At 55.0% G+C, this 14266-nt stretch overlaps 1 protein-coding gene across 2 annotated transcripts in view; it reads left to right on the top strand.

Annotated features, from left to right (window-relative positions):
- Positions 1–874: 874 nt before the first annotated feature.
- PCDH19 (protocadherin 19) overlaps positions 875–14266 on the top strand; it is a 56579-nt gene continuing 43187 nt past the window's right edge. Inside the window, exons 1-2 of one of the 2 annotated variants that reach the window (XM_080366057.1) lie at positions 875–3339; positions 6422–6749. In XM_080366057.1, coding sequence (XP_080222183.1) covers positions 1199–3339; positions 6422–6749 — 2469 coding nt within the window. In that variant the 5' untranslated portion in view covers positions 875–1198. The remainder of the gene's footprint in view (positions 3340–6421; positions 6750–14266) is intronic. The other variant, XM_080366058.1, reaches the window with a different exon arrangement.

Raw genomic sequence — 14266 nt, 5'->3', positions numbered from 1 at the left:
CTGGAGGTGCGCGGCCCAAAGGCCCCAGGCCGAGTGCCGGAGCGGAGGGCCCGGCCCCACCGGCCGGGGGCAGCACCGGCCCGTGCCCAGGCACCGTGACACCTGCCCGGGGCCCCCGGTAATTAGCCCCCGGGGACTTGCGGGCCACGCGCGGAGCCCTGAGGTAAGGCACCGGCACACGGACAGCGGGAGGTTTATTTCATTTCCAAGGAGGACGGCACCGCCGTGCTTTCCGCAACAACCAGCGGTGAGCGGCGAGCGCCGCCGGGCTGGGGCCGCCGGGGAGAGCCTGGCGGCCCCGGGTCCCACGCCGGCTCCCGGTGGACCCTGCCCGGCGGGGCGGGGGGCGGTGCAGCCGGAGCGGGGCGGGCTCCCTCCCGCCCCCGAAGGACAGCGACTGAACGGGCCTGGGGGCGCTCGGCGCGGACCCGCTGGCCACTCCGGCCCGGCCCCCGCGGCGCCCACCCCGGTGCCCGCAGGGGCCCGCCACCGCCCTGTACGCGCCCGCGGCTCTGGAGAAGGAACCGCCGGCGGCCGCCGCCACGCAGCGGCTGCCGCGGCGCCCGAGAGCGCCGTTGCGCCCGCAGCTCCCGGGCACCGGGGCGGGCTCGGCGCCGCGGGGCACCCGGCGGCCGGCGCGGCGGAGCCACCCCGCGCGGCCCCGCTCCCCTGCCCGGCCGCGCCGCTCCGCCGGCCCCGCCCCGGCCCCGCCCCACCGGCCGGCAGCGCGGCTCGGCGCGGCCCCATTGGCGGCGGTACGGCGCTCCGGCCCCGCCCCCGGGCGCCCATTGGCCGCCGCTCACCGTCGCCCGCCCCCGCGCCGCCCGCCCCCGCGCCGCCCGCCGGCGCTCCGGACTGCGGGCAGTGGCGTGCGGCCGCCGCAGCGAGCGCCGGCGGGAGCGGGCTCGGCGCGGCGCGGTTCGGCCCCGCTCGGTTCGGCGCGGCACGGCGCGGCTCGGCTCGGCACCCCGCTCCCGCACGCCATGCCTGGCCCAGCCGCGGCGCCGCCGGCTCGGAGCGCCTGAGCGGGCGGTGTTGGCGTGGGCGCGGGGGACCGCGGCTCCGGTGCCCGCACCCGCCCGCCGCCGCCGCCGCGGCCGGGGCAGCCCGGCGGGCGCTGTCCGCATGAGGGCTGCGGGCCCCTGAGGCGGGCGGCCGGCGGCCGTCGGGGCGCGGCGCGGCGGGGGCGGCGGCGGCGATGGGGGCTCTCCCGGCGCTGCTGGGGGCCGCCTTGCTGTGGGCCGGCGCCGGGGCCCTCGTCAACCTCAAGTACTCGGTGGAGGAGGAGCAGCGGGCCGGCACGGTGATCGCCAACGTCGCCAAGGACGCCCGGGACGCCGGTTTCGTGCTGGACCCCCGGCAGCCCACCGCCTTCAGGGTGGTTTCCAACTCGGCCCCCCACCTGGTGGACATCAGCCCCGGGTCAGGGCTGCTGGTGACAAAGCAGAAGATCGACCGGGACCTGCTGTGCCGGCAGAGCCCCAAGTGTGTCATCTCGCTGGAGGTGATGTCCAGCTCCATGGAGATCTGTGTGATCAAGCTGGAGATCAAGGACCTCAATGACAATGCGCCCAGCTTCCCCACTGACCAGATCGAGCTGGAGATCTCTGAGACGGCCAGCCCCGGCACCCGGGTGCCACTGGAGAGCGCCTACGACCCGGACTCGGGTAGCTTTGGTGTGCAGAGCTATGAGATCACCCCCAACGACCTCTTTGGGCTGGAGACCAAGACGCGGGGCGATGGGTCGCGCTTCGCTGAGCTGGTGGTGGAGAAGAGCCTGGACCGCGAGACCCAGTCCCACTACAGCTACGTGATCACGGCGCTGGACGGCGGTGACCCGCCCAACTTCGGCACGGTGGAGCTCAGCATCCGCGTCATCGACTCCAATGACAACAACCCACTCTTTGAGGAGCCGGCCTACACCGTCAGTGTGCCTGAAAACTCCCCGCCGGGTACGCCGGTCATCCGCCTCAACGCCTCTGACCCGGACGAGGGCACCAACGGCCAAGTCCTCTACTCTTTCCATAGCTACGTCTCGGATCGGGCCCGGGAGCTCTTCCAAATAGACCCACAGAGCGGCCTCATCACAGTGAGCGGTGCTATCGACTACGAGGAGGGTCACGTCTACGAGCTGGACGTGCAGGCCAAGGACCTGGGGCCTAACTCCATCCCTGCCCATTGCAAAGTTACCATCAGCGTCCAGGATGCCAACGACAACCCACCCCTCATCAACCTGCTCTCCGTCAACAGCGAGCTGGTGGAGGTGAGTGAGAACGCCCCGCCGGGGTACGTCATCGCCCTGGTGCGGGTCTCGGACCGCGACTCCGGGGCCAACGGGCGGGTGCAGTGCAAGCTCCTGGGCAACGTGCCTTTTCGGCTCCAGGAGTACGAGAGCTTCTCCACCATCCTGGTGGATGGGCGGCTGGACCGGGAGCAGAGGGATCAGTACAACCTCACCATCCAGGCCAAGGACAATGGCGTCCCCTCCCTGCAGGCCACCAAGTCCTTCACCGTCAAGATCACAGATGAGAATGACAACCATCCCCACTTCTCAAAGCCCTATTACCAGGTCATTGTGCAGGAGAACAACACTCCGGGGGCCTACCTCCTCTCAGTCTCGGCCAGGGACCCTGACCTGGGCCTCAATGGCAGCGTCTCCTACCAGATTGTGCCCTCCCAAGTCAGGGACATGCCTGTCTTCACCTATGTCTCCATCAACCCCAACTCTGGAGATATCTATGCTTTGAGGTCCTTCAATCATGAACAGACGAAGGCCTTTGAGTTCAAGGTCTTGGCAAAAGATGGGGGTAATCCCTCTCTGCAGAGCAATGCCACTGTTAGGGTGATTGTCCTGGACGTAAATGACAACACCCCCGTGATTACAGCCCCACCGTTGGTCAACGGGACTGCGGAGGTGTACATCCCCAGGAACGCAGGGGTTGGCTACTTGGTGACGGTGGTCAAGGCAGACGACTATGATGAGGGTGAAAATGGCAGACTTTCCTATGAAATGGTGGAAGGAGACAGAGGGTTTTTTGAGATAGACCAGATCAATGGAGAGATAAGGACCACCAGAGCCTTTGGGGAGAACGCAAAGACAGCCTACGAGCTGATCGTGGTGGCTCACGACCATGGAAAAACATCTCTCTCTGCTTCTGCCTTGATTTTGATATACCTGTCTCCAGCCCTGGATGCCCAGGAGTCCATAGGATCTGTTAACCTCTCTCTGATTTTCATTATTGCCCTGGGGTCTATCGCAGCCATTCTTTTTGTCACCATGATCTTTGTGGCAGTCAAGTGCAAAAGGGATAACAAGGAAATCAGGACCTACAACTGCAGGTAAAGACATCTTTGTTTCTGTGCGCCTGCCGGGTCTGCTTTGATTTTTGCTGTCACAGTTACTTTTCCATTTGCTGCTGTATACTTTGGGGGGTGGGGGTGGGTGGGGGTAGATTTGCGTTAGGAACAAAAGTGAGCTTCCCGTCCCTCCAAGAAAATTTCCTGAGAGGCTTTAAAAAATTGTTCAGGGGAGGAGAGCAGGAATGCGTGCCGAGTAACGGATCGACTTAACTGTGTGGCTTGACAATCTGTTGCAGCATCCCTGATTTTACGTGCTCCGTCGCGGGAAAGGGGGAGAACAGTTTCACGGCGGCGTGGCTGGTTCCTGTGGGCAGCCCCCTGCCCCCAGCATGGCTCCCCGGGCTGGCGAGGGGGAAAAGCCCCCCAGCCACCACCGCAGCCCCACGGCAGGAGCGCGAGTGGCCGCGGTGGCCTCCGTCAGCCCTCGCTCGCCGCTCAAAAGAGCCATTGTGCGCCCGATGCGGCTCCTCACCACGGCTGCCGGTGGGGCTGGCTGGGTAAAATAGTGGCGAAAATCACCCGGTTCCCCTCGATGCGCTGCTCCAGCACCCAGCACCCAGCACCCAGCGCCTGGCACGGCCGGTTGGGCTGGGAGCGATGGGGCGAGGGGAGATTTTTGCAGCGCCGCGTTATTTTGCCCTGGCTGGATGCGTGCTTCTGGGTCCGAAATGCCGGAGGGGAGGTCAGCCCCATGCTCACAACCGCTGAAAGGCTGATAGGGGAAATCCAGTCCCCTGAATATGTAACAGCCCGGCGATTATTGTCTCTCTTTTACTATTCTCTGTGTTACACAAGTTAGGAGACAAATGCTAACCACACATGAATATCAATCAGATGCCATAAAAGAGCAGCTGCAATGCCTCATAAATGGTTTAATCCTGTTACTAGTGAAATAGCCATGACTTCTCCATTCCTTCGGCACCGAGTCGTTTCAGAGGGGAGGGATGGAAATTAATTTTGCTCTACCTTGGAAACGCACGCTCGCCCCCGGCGATTCTGCAGCGCAGGGGGATGTGCGGTCTTTAAAGTTTTATTTACGCAGAAATAATGCTGGAGAGTTTGGGTTTTATCCCCGGTTTTCACCGCATAAAGTGCATTTATAAGCCTTTTTGCTTGATGGGGGAAAAATCATCTGCAAATAAAGGTCGGTCTGTGCTGTATTATGGGATGTCTAGCTTCAAGTGAAAGCCCATACACCAGCTTTCTTGCCAGCTTGGCCCATTAAAGGAGAATAGGGCCTGAATAGATAAAAATCACGTTGTGGTGGTGCCCCTAACAGCTTCACACATATGTATAAGCCCCGGGTTTACTGTGATGGCTTAGGGATTAATGAAGTGCAGTTTGATTAAATAATTGGTCAATAGAGAAAGGACAGCAAAATGAATGCCTGCAGGAAATAATTGGGCTCTCGCATTGCCAAACTTAAACATTTAGGTAAACAAAACAATTAAAGCTTCATCAAGCATTGTTAGAGGAGTCAGCAGCATATAGATTGTTGGCACAACAGAAATCCCTGCCTTCCCCTGATTTATTTGCATGCTCAGGGGGATGCACAGGCGGTTATCAGTGTGCATCTGAGCAGAAGTCAGCTGCGGAGGTAGAGAAGCACCAGGTAGGCGCAGCAGCGGCTGTGACCGTGGGGCACCCTCTCCCCACACCGGGTGCGTGCCTTTGGGCTTGGCAGTGCCTTGTTTTAGAGTCTCTTGCAAGAGCTGCTGGACAGTCTTCATAAAATGTGTTAATTTATGAGGCATGTAAGGTTATATGAGAGCTGTTCGACTTGCTGGCATTTTCATGCTCAGGCAATTAGCTTTCTGGAACAAGAATATTTGTCCAATATTTGCCTTTCTAGATAAACTGTATTATTTGTTCATCCCATTATTTCTGTTGCAGCTATTGGGTTGTTTGTTTCTGGTGTGTCTTTTTTTTTTTTTTTTTTTTTTTTTTAATGCTGTAATCATAACAAGAAAAGCAGCAAAGTCCTGACTTTCAAATGTGTATTTCTGACTGTGGGTAGCATTTGATGTGCTTCTCTGTGAAATACTGAGCTGCCCAGTGCAGTGCATGTACAAATTCATCTGTGAGGCATTCGCTAGGGCTGTGTTGCTCCCTATGGAAAGAGAAGCCACAGTCACTCTGAGCTGAGCATACCCAGTTAATGCAAGGTGCAATCATATTTGTCATTATTTGCTTGGGTGGTGTTTTACGGTAACTTTTTTCCTCTGGTGTATTGCAGAAGGCAAACAAGGCACTTAATCAGTTGATTCTTTTGGCAGGTGGGAAGCAAAGAGGGAAAGAAAGGCAGAGAAAAACAAGCTTGCAGTAAAAAAAAGAAAAAAAGGTCAAAAAGGATAATTTCTTTTTGCAAAACACAGTTTTGTTGCGCTCTGATTTCTGGAAGGTGAAAGCGTTTCCCAGCAGAAGGGGGTGTGCGTGCTGGGGAGTGAGGGAGGAATAGGATGCGGCTGGAGAAAAGATTTTGAGTTATTAGGTATTATCAGGAGATAGTCAAAACACCAGCAATTTGGATAAAACATTAATAAACAAACAGCCTTTGGAGTGTGAGAGAGTAGAGCTTGCCAGCTAGGACTGCTTCTGGGTCTGCTTTATTTACTGCTATGGAAAATGAACTGGGAAAAAAATCCGCTATTCGTTTTGAATTTTCATTATAGGGACCAAATTAAATCACTTTTAAAATCCTTATTATGCATGGAAATGAATGCAGGTACCCTTTTCAGCTCATGGATTTTAACATCTCCATTTTTCTCTTCTGCAGGCTGGACTTTACTCCTAGTAACTAAATATCAGCAATTACAAACACTAGAAAAAAACCAAAGGCATTCTTCCTTCCCATTATTTTTCATATTTGACCTGAAAGTGTTATGCATATGAAAATAAGCTAAAGTCTGTGTTGTGCCACCAGTCTCAAAACATGACGTAATGTGCATGACTAAGAAGCCTACATGGAGATGGGGGACAAGCCCTCTGGGTTTCAGCATGTGTATTTAGTGGGGCAGGGTTCGGGATGCTCTCAGCTATTCATTTTCATTCTGTCCCCCAGAATTGCAGAATACTCCTACGGGCATCAAAAGAAATCAAGCAAAAAGAAGAAAATCAGCAAGAATGATATCCGCCTGGTACCGCGGGACGTGGAAGAGACAGATAAAATGAACGTTGTGAGCTGCTCCTCTCTTACTTCATCCCTCAACTACTTCGACTACCACCAGCAGACCCTGCCGCTGGGCTGCCGCCGCTCTGAAAGCACCTTCCTCAACGTGGAGAGCCAGAACAACAGGAACGCCGGCTCCAACCACATTTACCATCACACCTTCACGGGGCAGAGCCCCCAGCAGCCCGACCTCATCATCAACGGCATGCCGCTGCCAGAGGTGAGTGCAGGCAGGCAGCCCGTGCCCCTGTGGCATCGGTGATGGGTTTGCACGTGGACCATGGGCTGTGGGTCTGTCGGTGTAAGCGCTGCTGAAACGACGTGTTGAGCAAACAGGCTGTGGTGGTTTCTGTGCGTTGGATGCCCTGGGTGAGGGAGTGATGGAGGACGGGCAGGGGGGAGTGGTGGGCACCCACCTTGCAGGTTTTGGGGCAGCCCTGATGTGGCCATGGGTGGATGTTTCACCCTCAGGGATGCCCCAGCGGGGGTGCTAGCATGGGTGTGCCTGGCCAGGCTGCCTCCATGCTGCTGGGAGGCTGGAGGTGGCTGCTTTGCAAGTGGATTTTGGGTATGATGATGCTCAGGGGACAAGGTGCTCATTAACAAACAAGAGTTTGTTAAAAGGTGGTTGAAAGTGGTGTTGGTGGCTGTTCCACTGGAGGCAGCGTGTTGTGCTGGGGTGCAGGCAGTGCAGGGTGCCCCAGAGCAACCACATGCACGCCTGGCCTGGGACTGTCCCCTCGCCGTGCAGGATGGGTGTGCAACTGGAGGAGGGATGCGTGGTACCTGCCAAAGGCAGGGAAAGGGTCTGCTCCGATCCACACCATTCTCATCAGGTTCTTCTAATTCATCAGCTTTCCTGTACATCACAGGCATCATTTAATGTTGCTTGTTTGTCTCTCTTTGAATTATTGTTTGGTATTAAGCAAAACAATCAAAGGTTTGTCATGTTTCCTGCTTTGAGCAGAATAACAAAGCTGAAAAAGCAGCTGAAATATTTATGGCTTGCTCTGTTTTGTGTTCAGTGTGCTGGTGTAAATGTAAGATGCTGCTGCTGAAGACGGTGGAGCTGCTTCAGATTTATCTGCTCTATGGGGAGCCGAGCCTGGCCCTCTGCGAGAGTCTGCAGGGCTGCTGGAGAGGGCTGGTGCTGGCGGGTTTCATCCTGCAGTGTTTGTATTGGCAAAATACTCATTGAAGCCTGGTGTTCAACCTTTCCTAAGGCTACAGAACCACCTCCCGAGAGGTCATGTACTGGTGTCAGCCCAGTTTTGGAGTGCTCCCAGCCCAAATGCCGGTCGCTCAAAGCAGAGGTGCAGCTTTTAATGACCAGACGGTCAGGAGGGGGCTGTCGGGATCTCCGTGACAGATCGTGGGCATTTAGCCTCCTTCTGCTCAGCCTGCGTTTGGAGGCTCTCCTGCCCTCACACGTGCAGGCTCCATTAGGGTTTTGCCTGTTCAAGGTTACCTGCTGAGATGCTGTGAGGAGGCACCTCCTGCACCGGTGCCCCAGCACAGCCCCACACGGTTGCCTGTGGCTGCGGCACCATGACTCTGCCTGCCTTTGGGAGGGTATGGCAGGAGCAACCCACCGCTGGCTGGTCCAGAGCATTAAAGCTCAATTTTAACTTCTGGTGTTGGTATAAAAGCTGTAATAGAGTTTCTTAGCCATAGCAGAAAGGGAATGACCTGAATATAAGCGCTCGTATATTCTACTGCACGTGTCCAGCCATAGAGCTGCGCAGGCTCTTCTGCTCCCAGGTCCCCCAGTGGGTGGAGGCAGGGACTTTGCATCCAAGTCTGGGTAGGAGCAGTCTGGGATAAGCCTGTCTCTGGTCAGGTAAGGCGCAAGAGCTGCTACCAAAGCCGTCTGCTCCTTGTGCTGTGCCTGGGCAGGCTGGGGGTGGGAAATGCCGCCCTTCGTGCATGAGGGGATCTCCGTTGATGCTCAGATTTGCCTGTGCCCTTTGCTAGGTATCAGCTGGGGCTCAGGGAGCCTAGCTGCCTGGGGGATGCATCCCAAGGATGTGGGTGACCGTTGCTGTTGGGATGTTGGGGGTTGCGGTCCCTGAGGAATTCCTGCCTTCCCAGAGCAGTGTGCTTTGCAGAGGGGTCTCAAGCGCATCTCTGGCTGGTGCCTTGCTACGGGCACCAAGCAGTGGAGCACCCTGTCAGCCTGTGATTCACTGCCACAGACAAAATTCAGTCATAAAATCCATCATGTTGGCGTTAGCCAGAAGTGCGTGCTGGCAGGGGAGGTCTGCCGTGCTGAGGAGGGAAGGAGCATCGGGAACATCACAGCTCGGCTGATAAAGTTAATAGGCAGCTGCGGGCAGAAGGCAGTGCTTTCCATGTCCCTTCTCGTTAGCCTGGGCTCCGGCAGCGTGTGCTCTCCAAAGACCCCCACCGCCTTGCACACCCTCCTGTGAGGGAGCTGGGATGCTCGTTGCTTCTCCCTGTGGCTCCAGCACGCCCCATTTCCCCATCACTTGTACAGGTGGGATGCACTGCAAAGAACCGGTACCTTGCCTGGAGCAATAAATTTGTCTCTTGTAATGAGTGCCATGGAGTGTCAGCTGAAAACGTGCCCTGCAGCAGCCCCACGGGCACGCAGGAGGGCAGCTGCGCTTCTCCAGCCCTGCTGAGGGATCAGCAGCTCATGGGTGGGTGCTCCTGGGGAGAGCAGCATGTCCTGGTGGGAATCTGCTTGCTCCTAGGGAAAGCTTTTGGACAAAAGGGCAGGGCCAGGGCACAGGGAGGAGAAATCCCAACTGAAAGCTGCTTGGAAGTTTGGTTTAGGGTGGGAACTTCTATGTTTTTTGGCAGAGAGTCCCAGTGTTATGCTTCCAGCTGTTGCAAGGGAAGTTTATCTTGGTGGTGGTGTGGGTTCTACTGGCTCCTAAAAATCCAGGTGACCCCAGAGGGTGAGTAGGTTCAGTGGTGACTAGAGTGACAACCCTGTCCTGGCACACAGGGTGACACGGAAACTCCATAGAAGATGCTTCCATGGAGGAGCATCGCAGCCGTAGCCCATCACTGCCTTAGCAGGCATTATGGTGTGGTGATACACGTGTGAAGCGTGCTACTGGTACACCTCCAGGTGACGAGCATTTAATAAATGCAGTTCCTGCCCAGAGTTTCCAGAGCCAAACTGTTCCCTGCAGTGCATCCAGTGGGACTTTGTCCGGGCTGGTTTGAGTCGCCTCCAGTGACGAGGCTGCTGGCATTTCCCTGGGGAGCCTTTATGAGGTGTCAGCATCGGGGAGATATCGCTGCTGCTCCACCTAGGAGTGACTTTTCCTGATGAGAAAGCAGAGCGTCGGTTGATAAAAGATAAAATACAGAGGTAAATGTGTCGCTGGCGATGTCGCTTAGCATATGATGGTTGTGGCTGGGAGTAAGCGATTGCCTCTGCAGACACGCGCTGTCCTAGCGGCGGTCGGTTTGCAATGTAGCTGGTCTTTAACGTGAGGCTCATTTACTTTAACAGTCAGGAACCTTGAAATAGAAGTCCCCAAGGATGGGTTGTTTGTGGAGCTTCAGGAAATGTTTCCTCCCGTGCCGCAGCAGTGGTATGCACAGTGGCAGGTCTTGGGGCAGGCGGTGCCATGCCGTGCCGGTGGTAATTGGGTTTGTCAGTGCTCCCCACCTTTCCCTGCTGATCCACAAGGGATTAACAGCGGTGTCTGCAGGGGCTGCAACCCCACTCTGAGGATGCAAAAAAAAGTTTGAGATGACCCTTGAAAAGCTTTTCCCTTTGGGTGGGGGCTGGATTCAGCTGCCGGCTCTCCCTGTGCCAGGGCATGGCTGCCAAGAGAGCATCGGGAGGCAGTGAGGGACATCTCGGGGGGGTTCGGCCTCACTGGGGTTCGGTGGTCCCTTGGGTGCTGAGGTACCACTTGGGGACCCCTGCCCGCAGCCTTTTAGCATCCTTGTGGTGGTAGGCAATGATATGCAAGAAGCGTTTGCGAGCAGCTCTGGTGATTGTGGCTGACAGGGGGAAGCTTGGCCCCCATTAGTGTTTTGTTTTGCAGGAGGGAGAGTGGGACATGTTGGAGCTGCAAGGGCATTGCCGGTCAGAGGCTTTGCTGCTGCCGAGGGCTTATTTTTTTTTTTTCTTCCTGCTGAGCCGGAGGGGAAGTCAGCTTTGAAACCAAAAGGACTTGTTGTCAAGTTTTGCATGTATATTACTGGAAGTTGTGCCAGGAGATTAAAAAATCAAAATTAATAGGAGCCATTAGGCAGCTTCCTCGATAAAAATGCACGTTGCATTGGGGTGGTGTGGAAACCGGTCTGAATGCCGAGCCTTTTAGGATTCTCAGGACACGACTTGCATGTAGAGCAGCCACCCTTGGGTAACACTTACATGCCTGGATTTTGACTTCACGGTTTTAAAAGAAAACAAGGTGCATGTAATGGCTGCATCTGCGTTTCAGGGACAGTTTTACATCCAAAATCTGTGCCGCTTTGGGAAACAGTGCTGGTGCATCGAGCGCTGCCCTGGGACGGGGAGCATCCCCGGGGGCACGCCAGCTGGCTGTGCCCCTCAGTCTCAGCCGGGGCTGAGTGGTGGCTGGTCCTCGGCAGGACCCAGCATGGGAGAAGTGAGGAGGTGTGAAATGGGCACGGGCAAGTCTTGTTTGAGAGGTTGGATGTCCAAAGGTAGAATTAGCATGGAGGTTCAGCTTGACTCTCTGGGGGTGCAGGATGGCTCCGTCACGGCAGTGGCAGGGAAGGGAAGCAGCAGTGCTGCCGTTTCACTGTGAGCAGGGTGTGGGCCAGGCATGGGCTTGCTCTGGTGCTGCTTTGGGAGGTCCCACTGGAGAGGGTCAAGGTGGAGCAGCCCTGATCCATCAGGACTCGAGTCCTCCAGGGACCTGCGTGCCCAGCAGGTCCCAGACCCAGCTCCGGCCCCGGCACCGAGGGGTTGCGGCTGTGGTGATCCGCTGCCTCCTGAGCTGATGGCCACCATCAGTAAGATGGGGAATTACTGGTTTTAGTGATAATCCTGGTCTAATCCCCCAACCTTGATACACTCCCGCGTAATCCTCACTCACACTGATTTTGTTTGGGCTCCTCGTGGCAGCAGGGATTATTTGAGCGAGCAACAGTTGCAGGATAAGGCCCTGTTGGTTTCAGATACGCTTTTTACTACCTGGAAAGCGTTCTCCTCACTGTAGGAAATGGTTTTCTAAGCACAATAGAGCAATTTTCGTTTCAGGCAGCACCGGCAGTTTTTGCTCTGGCTATCTGGCGGTGCTAACTAAAGCACATTTCAACAACACACAAAGATTTTTGTTTTGTAAGAAATGAAATCAGCGTGGCTGTTCCTCTTTCTCTGTCATTTCTCTACTTGTCAATTCTTTCTTCCCCTCCAGCTTATCCTCCTCTTCTCCGCTAGCCTTAAAAAGCCCCCAAAGTGTCTGTTGTAATCACATTTTGTGTGTTACAACCAGAATGAATGTACTCACTTTAATATGCTGGGTTTGAGGAAATCAGTTTCTGTCTGGTATAACAGACAATTTGTTATAAACCATGCCATTTAGAAGTGAAGGGCCTTGCTTTAGTGTGGTGCTGGGGAAACGTCATCGTACATAATTGGAAGGGATTTGGCTTGCTTCTGAGTAATGCTGTGTATAGAGCAGGGGGGGGGGAAGAAGAAAACGGAGACAATTTCCAACCCAGAGAAAGTTTGTGGCGCTGAGGCATGCCAGGCTGTTGAAATAAGGCTTATTTTCAGCAGAGAAAATAATTAAAACATTATGAGCGTCGTCGTTTGACTAGTCGGAAGCTGACTTTGCAGCAAGCGTTGCCAGTCTTGTTTTCTCCTTGGGAGGTCACTGTAACTCAGCACTTTTTTGTGCCTGCGATGCGCACCGTGATGGGTAAGCACAGGTCATGGCTCTCATTAGTGCCTCTGCATTTCTGTGCCTGTGCATCCCTGCCTGGGAGCTAGCGGCAGCCTTGATTCTCCCAGAGCCTGCCGAAGAGGAGCGGTGCTTCCGACTTCAGGTAGGGGCTGGTTACCCCCTCCCTGGGGAGGGCTCGGGGGTCCCTGCCAGGGCAGCCAGCGGGCACACTGCACCCCCCAGGGAGCCCGAGCCCGTGGGGGGGACCCCAACCTCCCCAGCTGTGCTCCCTGCTCGCTCCAAATACGCCCCCGAAATCACGAGTCCCAGCAAATCCCTCAGCTTAACTACTCCCAAAGTGTTTTGTGTATCGCCGCACATCCCCTGACCTCCCCGAGCGTCAGAGGCCGACATTATGGAAATCAGCAGCTTTTGATTCCATTCCGAGGTCAGCCTAACCAAATTAGACGTGTCCTAATGTAATCGCTCCGAGCTCTCTGTATGGAAAAGTTCATTTGAATACCTTGCAACAGAGATAAACACGCCGGCTCCCATTCACGTTTAACTACGTCCCTCACTGATGGCCGCGCTCGCTGCGCGGTGGCTTAGGCGAGCCTTTAGTCCAACAGCTTTGGCTTGTCACAGCATCGCTGAGGCTGGAAAAGGCATTTGAGATTATCAAGTCCAACTGTAAACCTAGCACTGCCAAGTCCACCACTAATCCTTGTATGTTTTGTACGGGTGATATGGGGTTGTGACCCCATCCTGGCTCCTCTCTTGGGATTTTCCAAGGGTTTTCCAGCCCACAGTGGGGTCCCGGCTGGGTGGTACCAAGGGGCTTCGCTGCAGGAGCCTGGGGAGGAGTTAAGAAGCCGCTGTGTGGTGTGGTGGCAGGAGCCAAGCTGTGTTTAACAGTAAAACCCTTCTCCGCTGATAGCAACACCTAGAGTGCTCAACATGGATATGGTTATATCATTATATATTGCATTCTCTATATTATTTGTTATATATTATCTGTTATATGCTATACACTGTATGATATACATGATATATTTATAAGCATATAAAAAGTGTGTATAGAATTGTTACATATTGTACCTAATTATGCAAATAAGTATGTAATATGTCATATAACCATATATATATCTCATTTGATTTTATGCTTACTGGTTTGGGTTTTATGGTTCACTTTTACTGAAAATAGAGAGGCGCGTCTTGTTTTCCTCTCCATAAATTTGAATTTCTGATGCATATTTCTGATGCATAACTCTTACTTGTTGAGTCTATAAAAAAAGCTCCGGCACATATATTTACATGGCAGATAAGAATTTTCCCTTAAATTACGGAAGATTTATAGTAAGTTTTTTTTTTAATTACGACAAAAGGGTGGTCTTGCATGCTACTTATGGCCTTTCTTATATTAGTTTCCAAATGAACTCTTGTTGTATTGAGCGATTTGAACTCTGTGGTTTCTCCCCGTCGCTCGCTTTGCATAAAGCACATGCTGCATGCAAAGGCATCCTTGAGGCCAAGCGCACTAACAACCTCATGCGCATCTGCTCGAGCCATATTTTCCAGCTGCCATTTCCTGAAGTCCCTCCTGAGGACTTTGAGCCAGAGAAGCTCATCAGCCAGGTGCCCTCCCAGGTCCTTGGGCTCCTGCCCTCACTGAGGGCGTCCTGCTGGGGTCTTTCCTAAATTCCCATCAGCCAGGAAGGGCAGAGCCCTGCCTGCCCTTCGTCCCCTGCCTGCCTCCATCCACAGGCTCTGCCTGCAGGCTCACCAGCCGTGAGCCCTCCATCTCTCCTGGGAGACCTCTCCTGTGACCCCCTCTGATGGTGGGTCCTGCTCCCATGCGAGGGCTCAGATGGGGGGACCTCCAGCCCTG

This window comes from Falco punctatus, assembly GCF_963210335.1.
Source record: "Falco punctatus genome assembly, chromosome: 15".
NCBI classification, from domain to species: Eukaryota; Metazoa; Chordata; class Aves; order Falconiformes; family Falconidae; genus Falco; species Falco punctatus.
The sequence above is the reverse complement of the archived record's forward strand: the minus strand, read 5'-3'. Positions and strand labels throughout refer to the sequence as shown.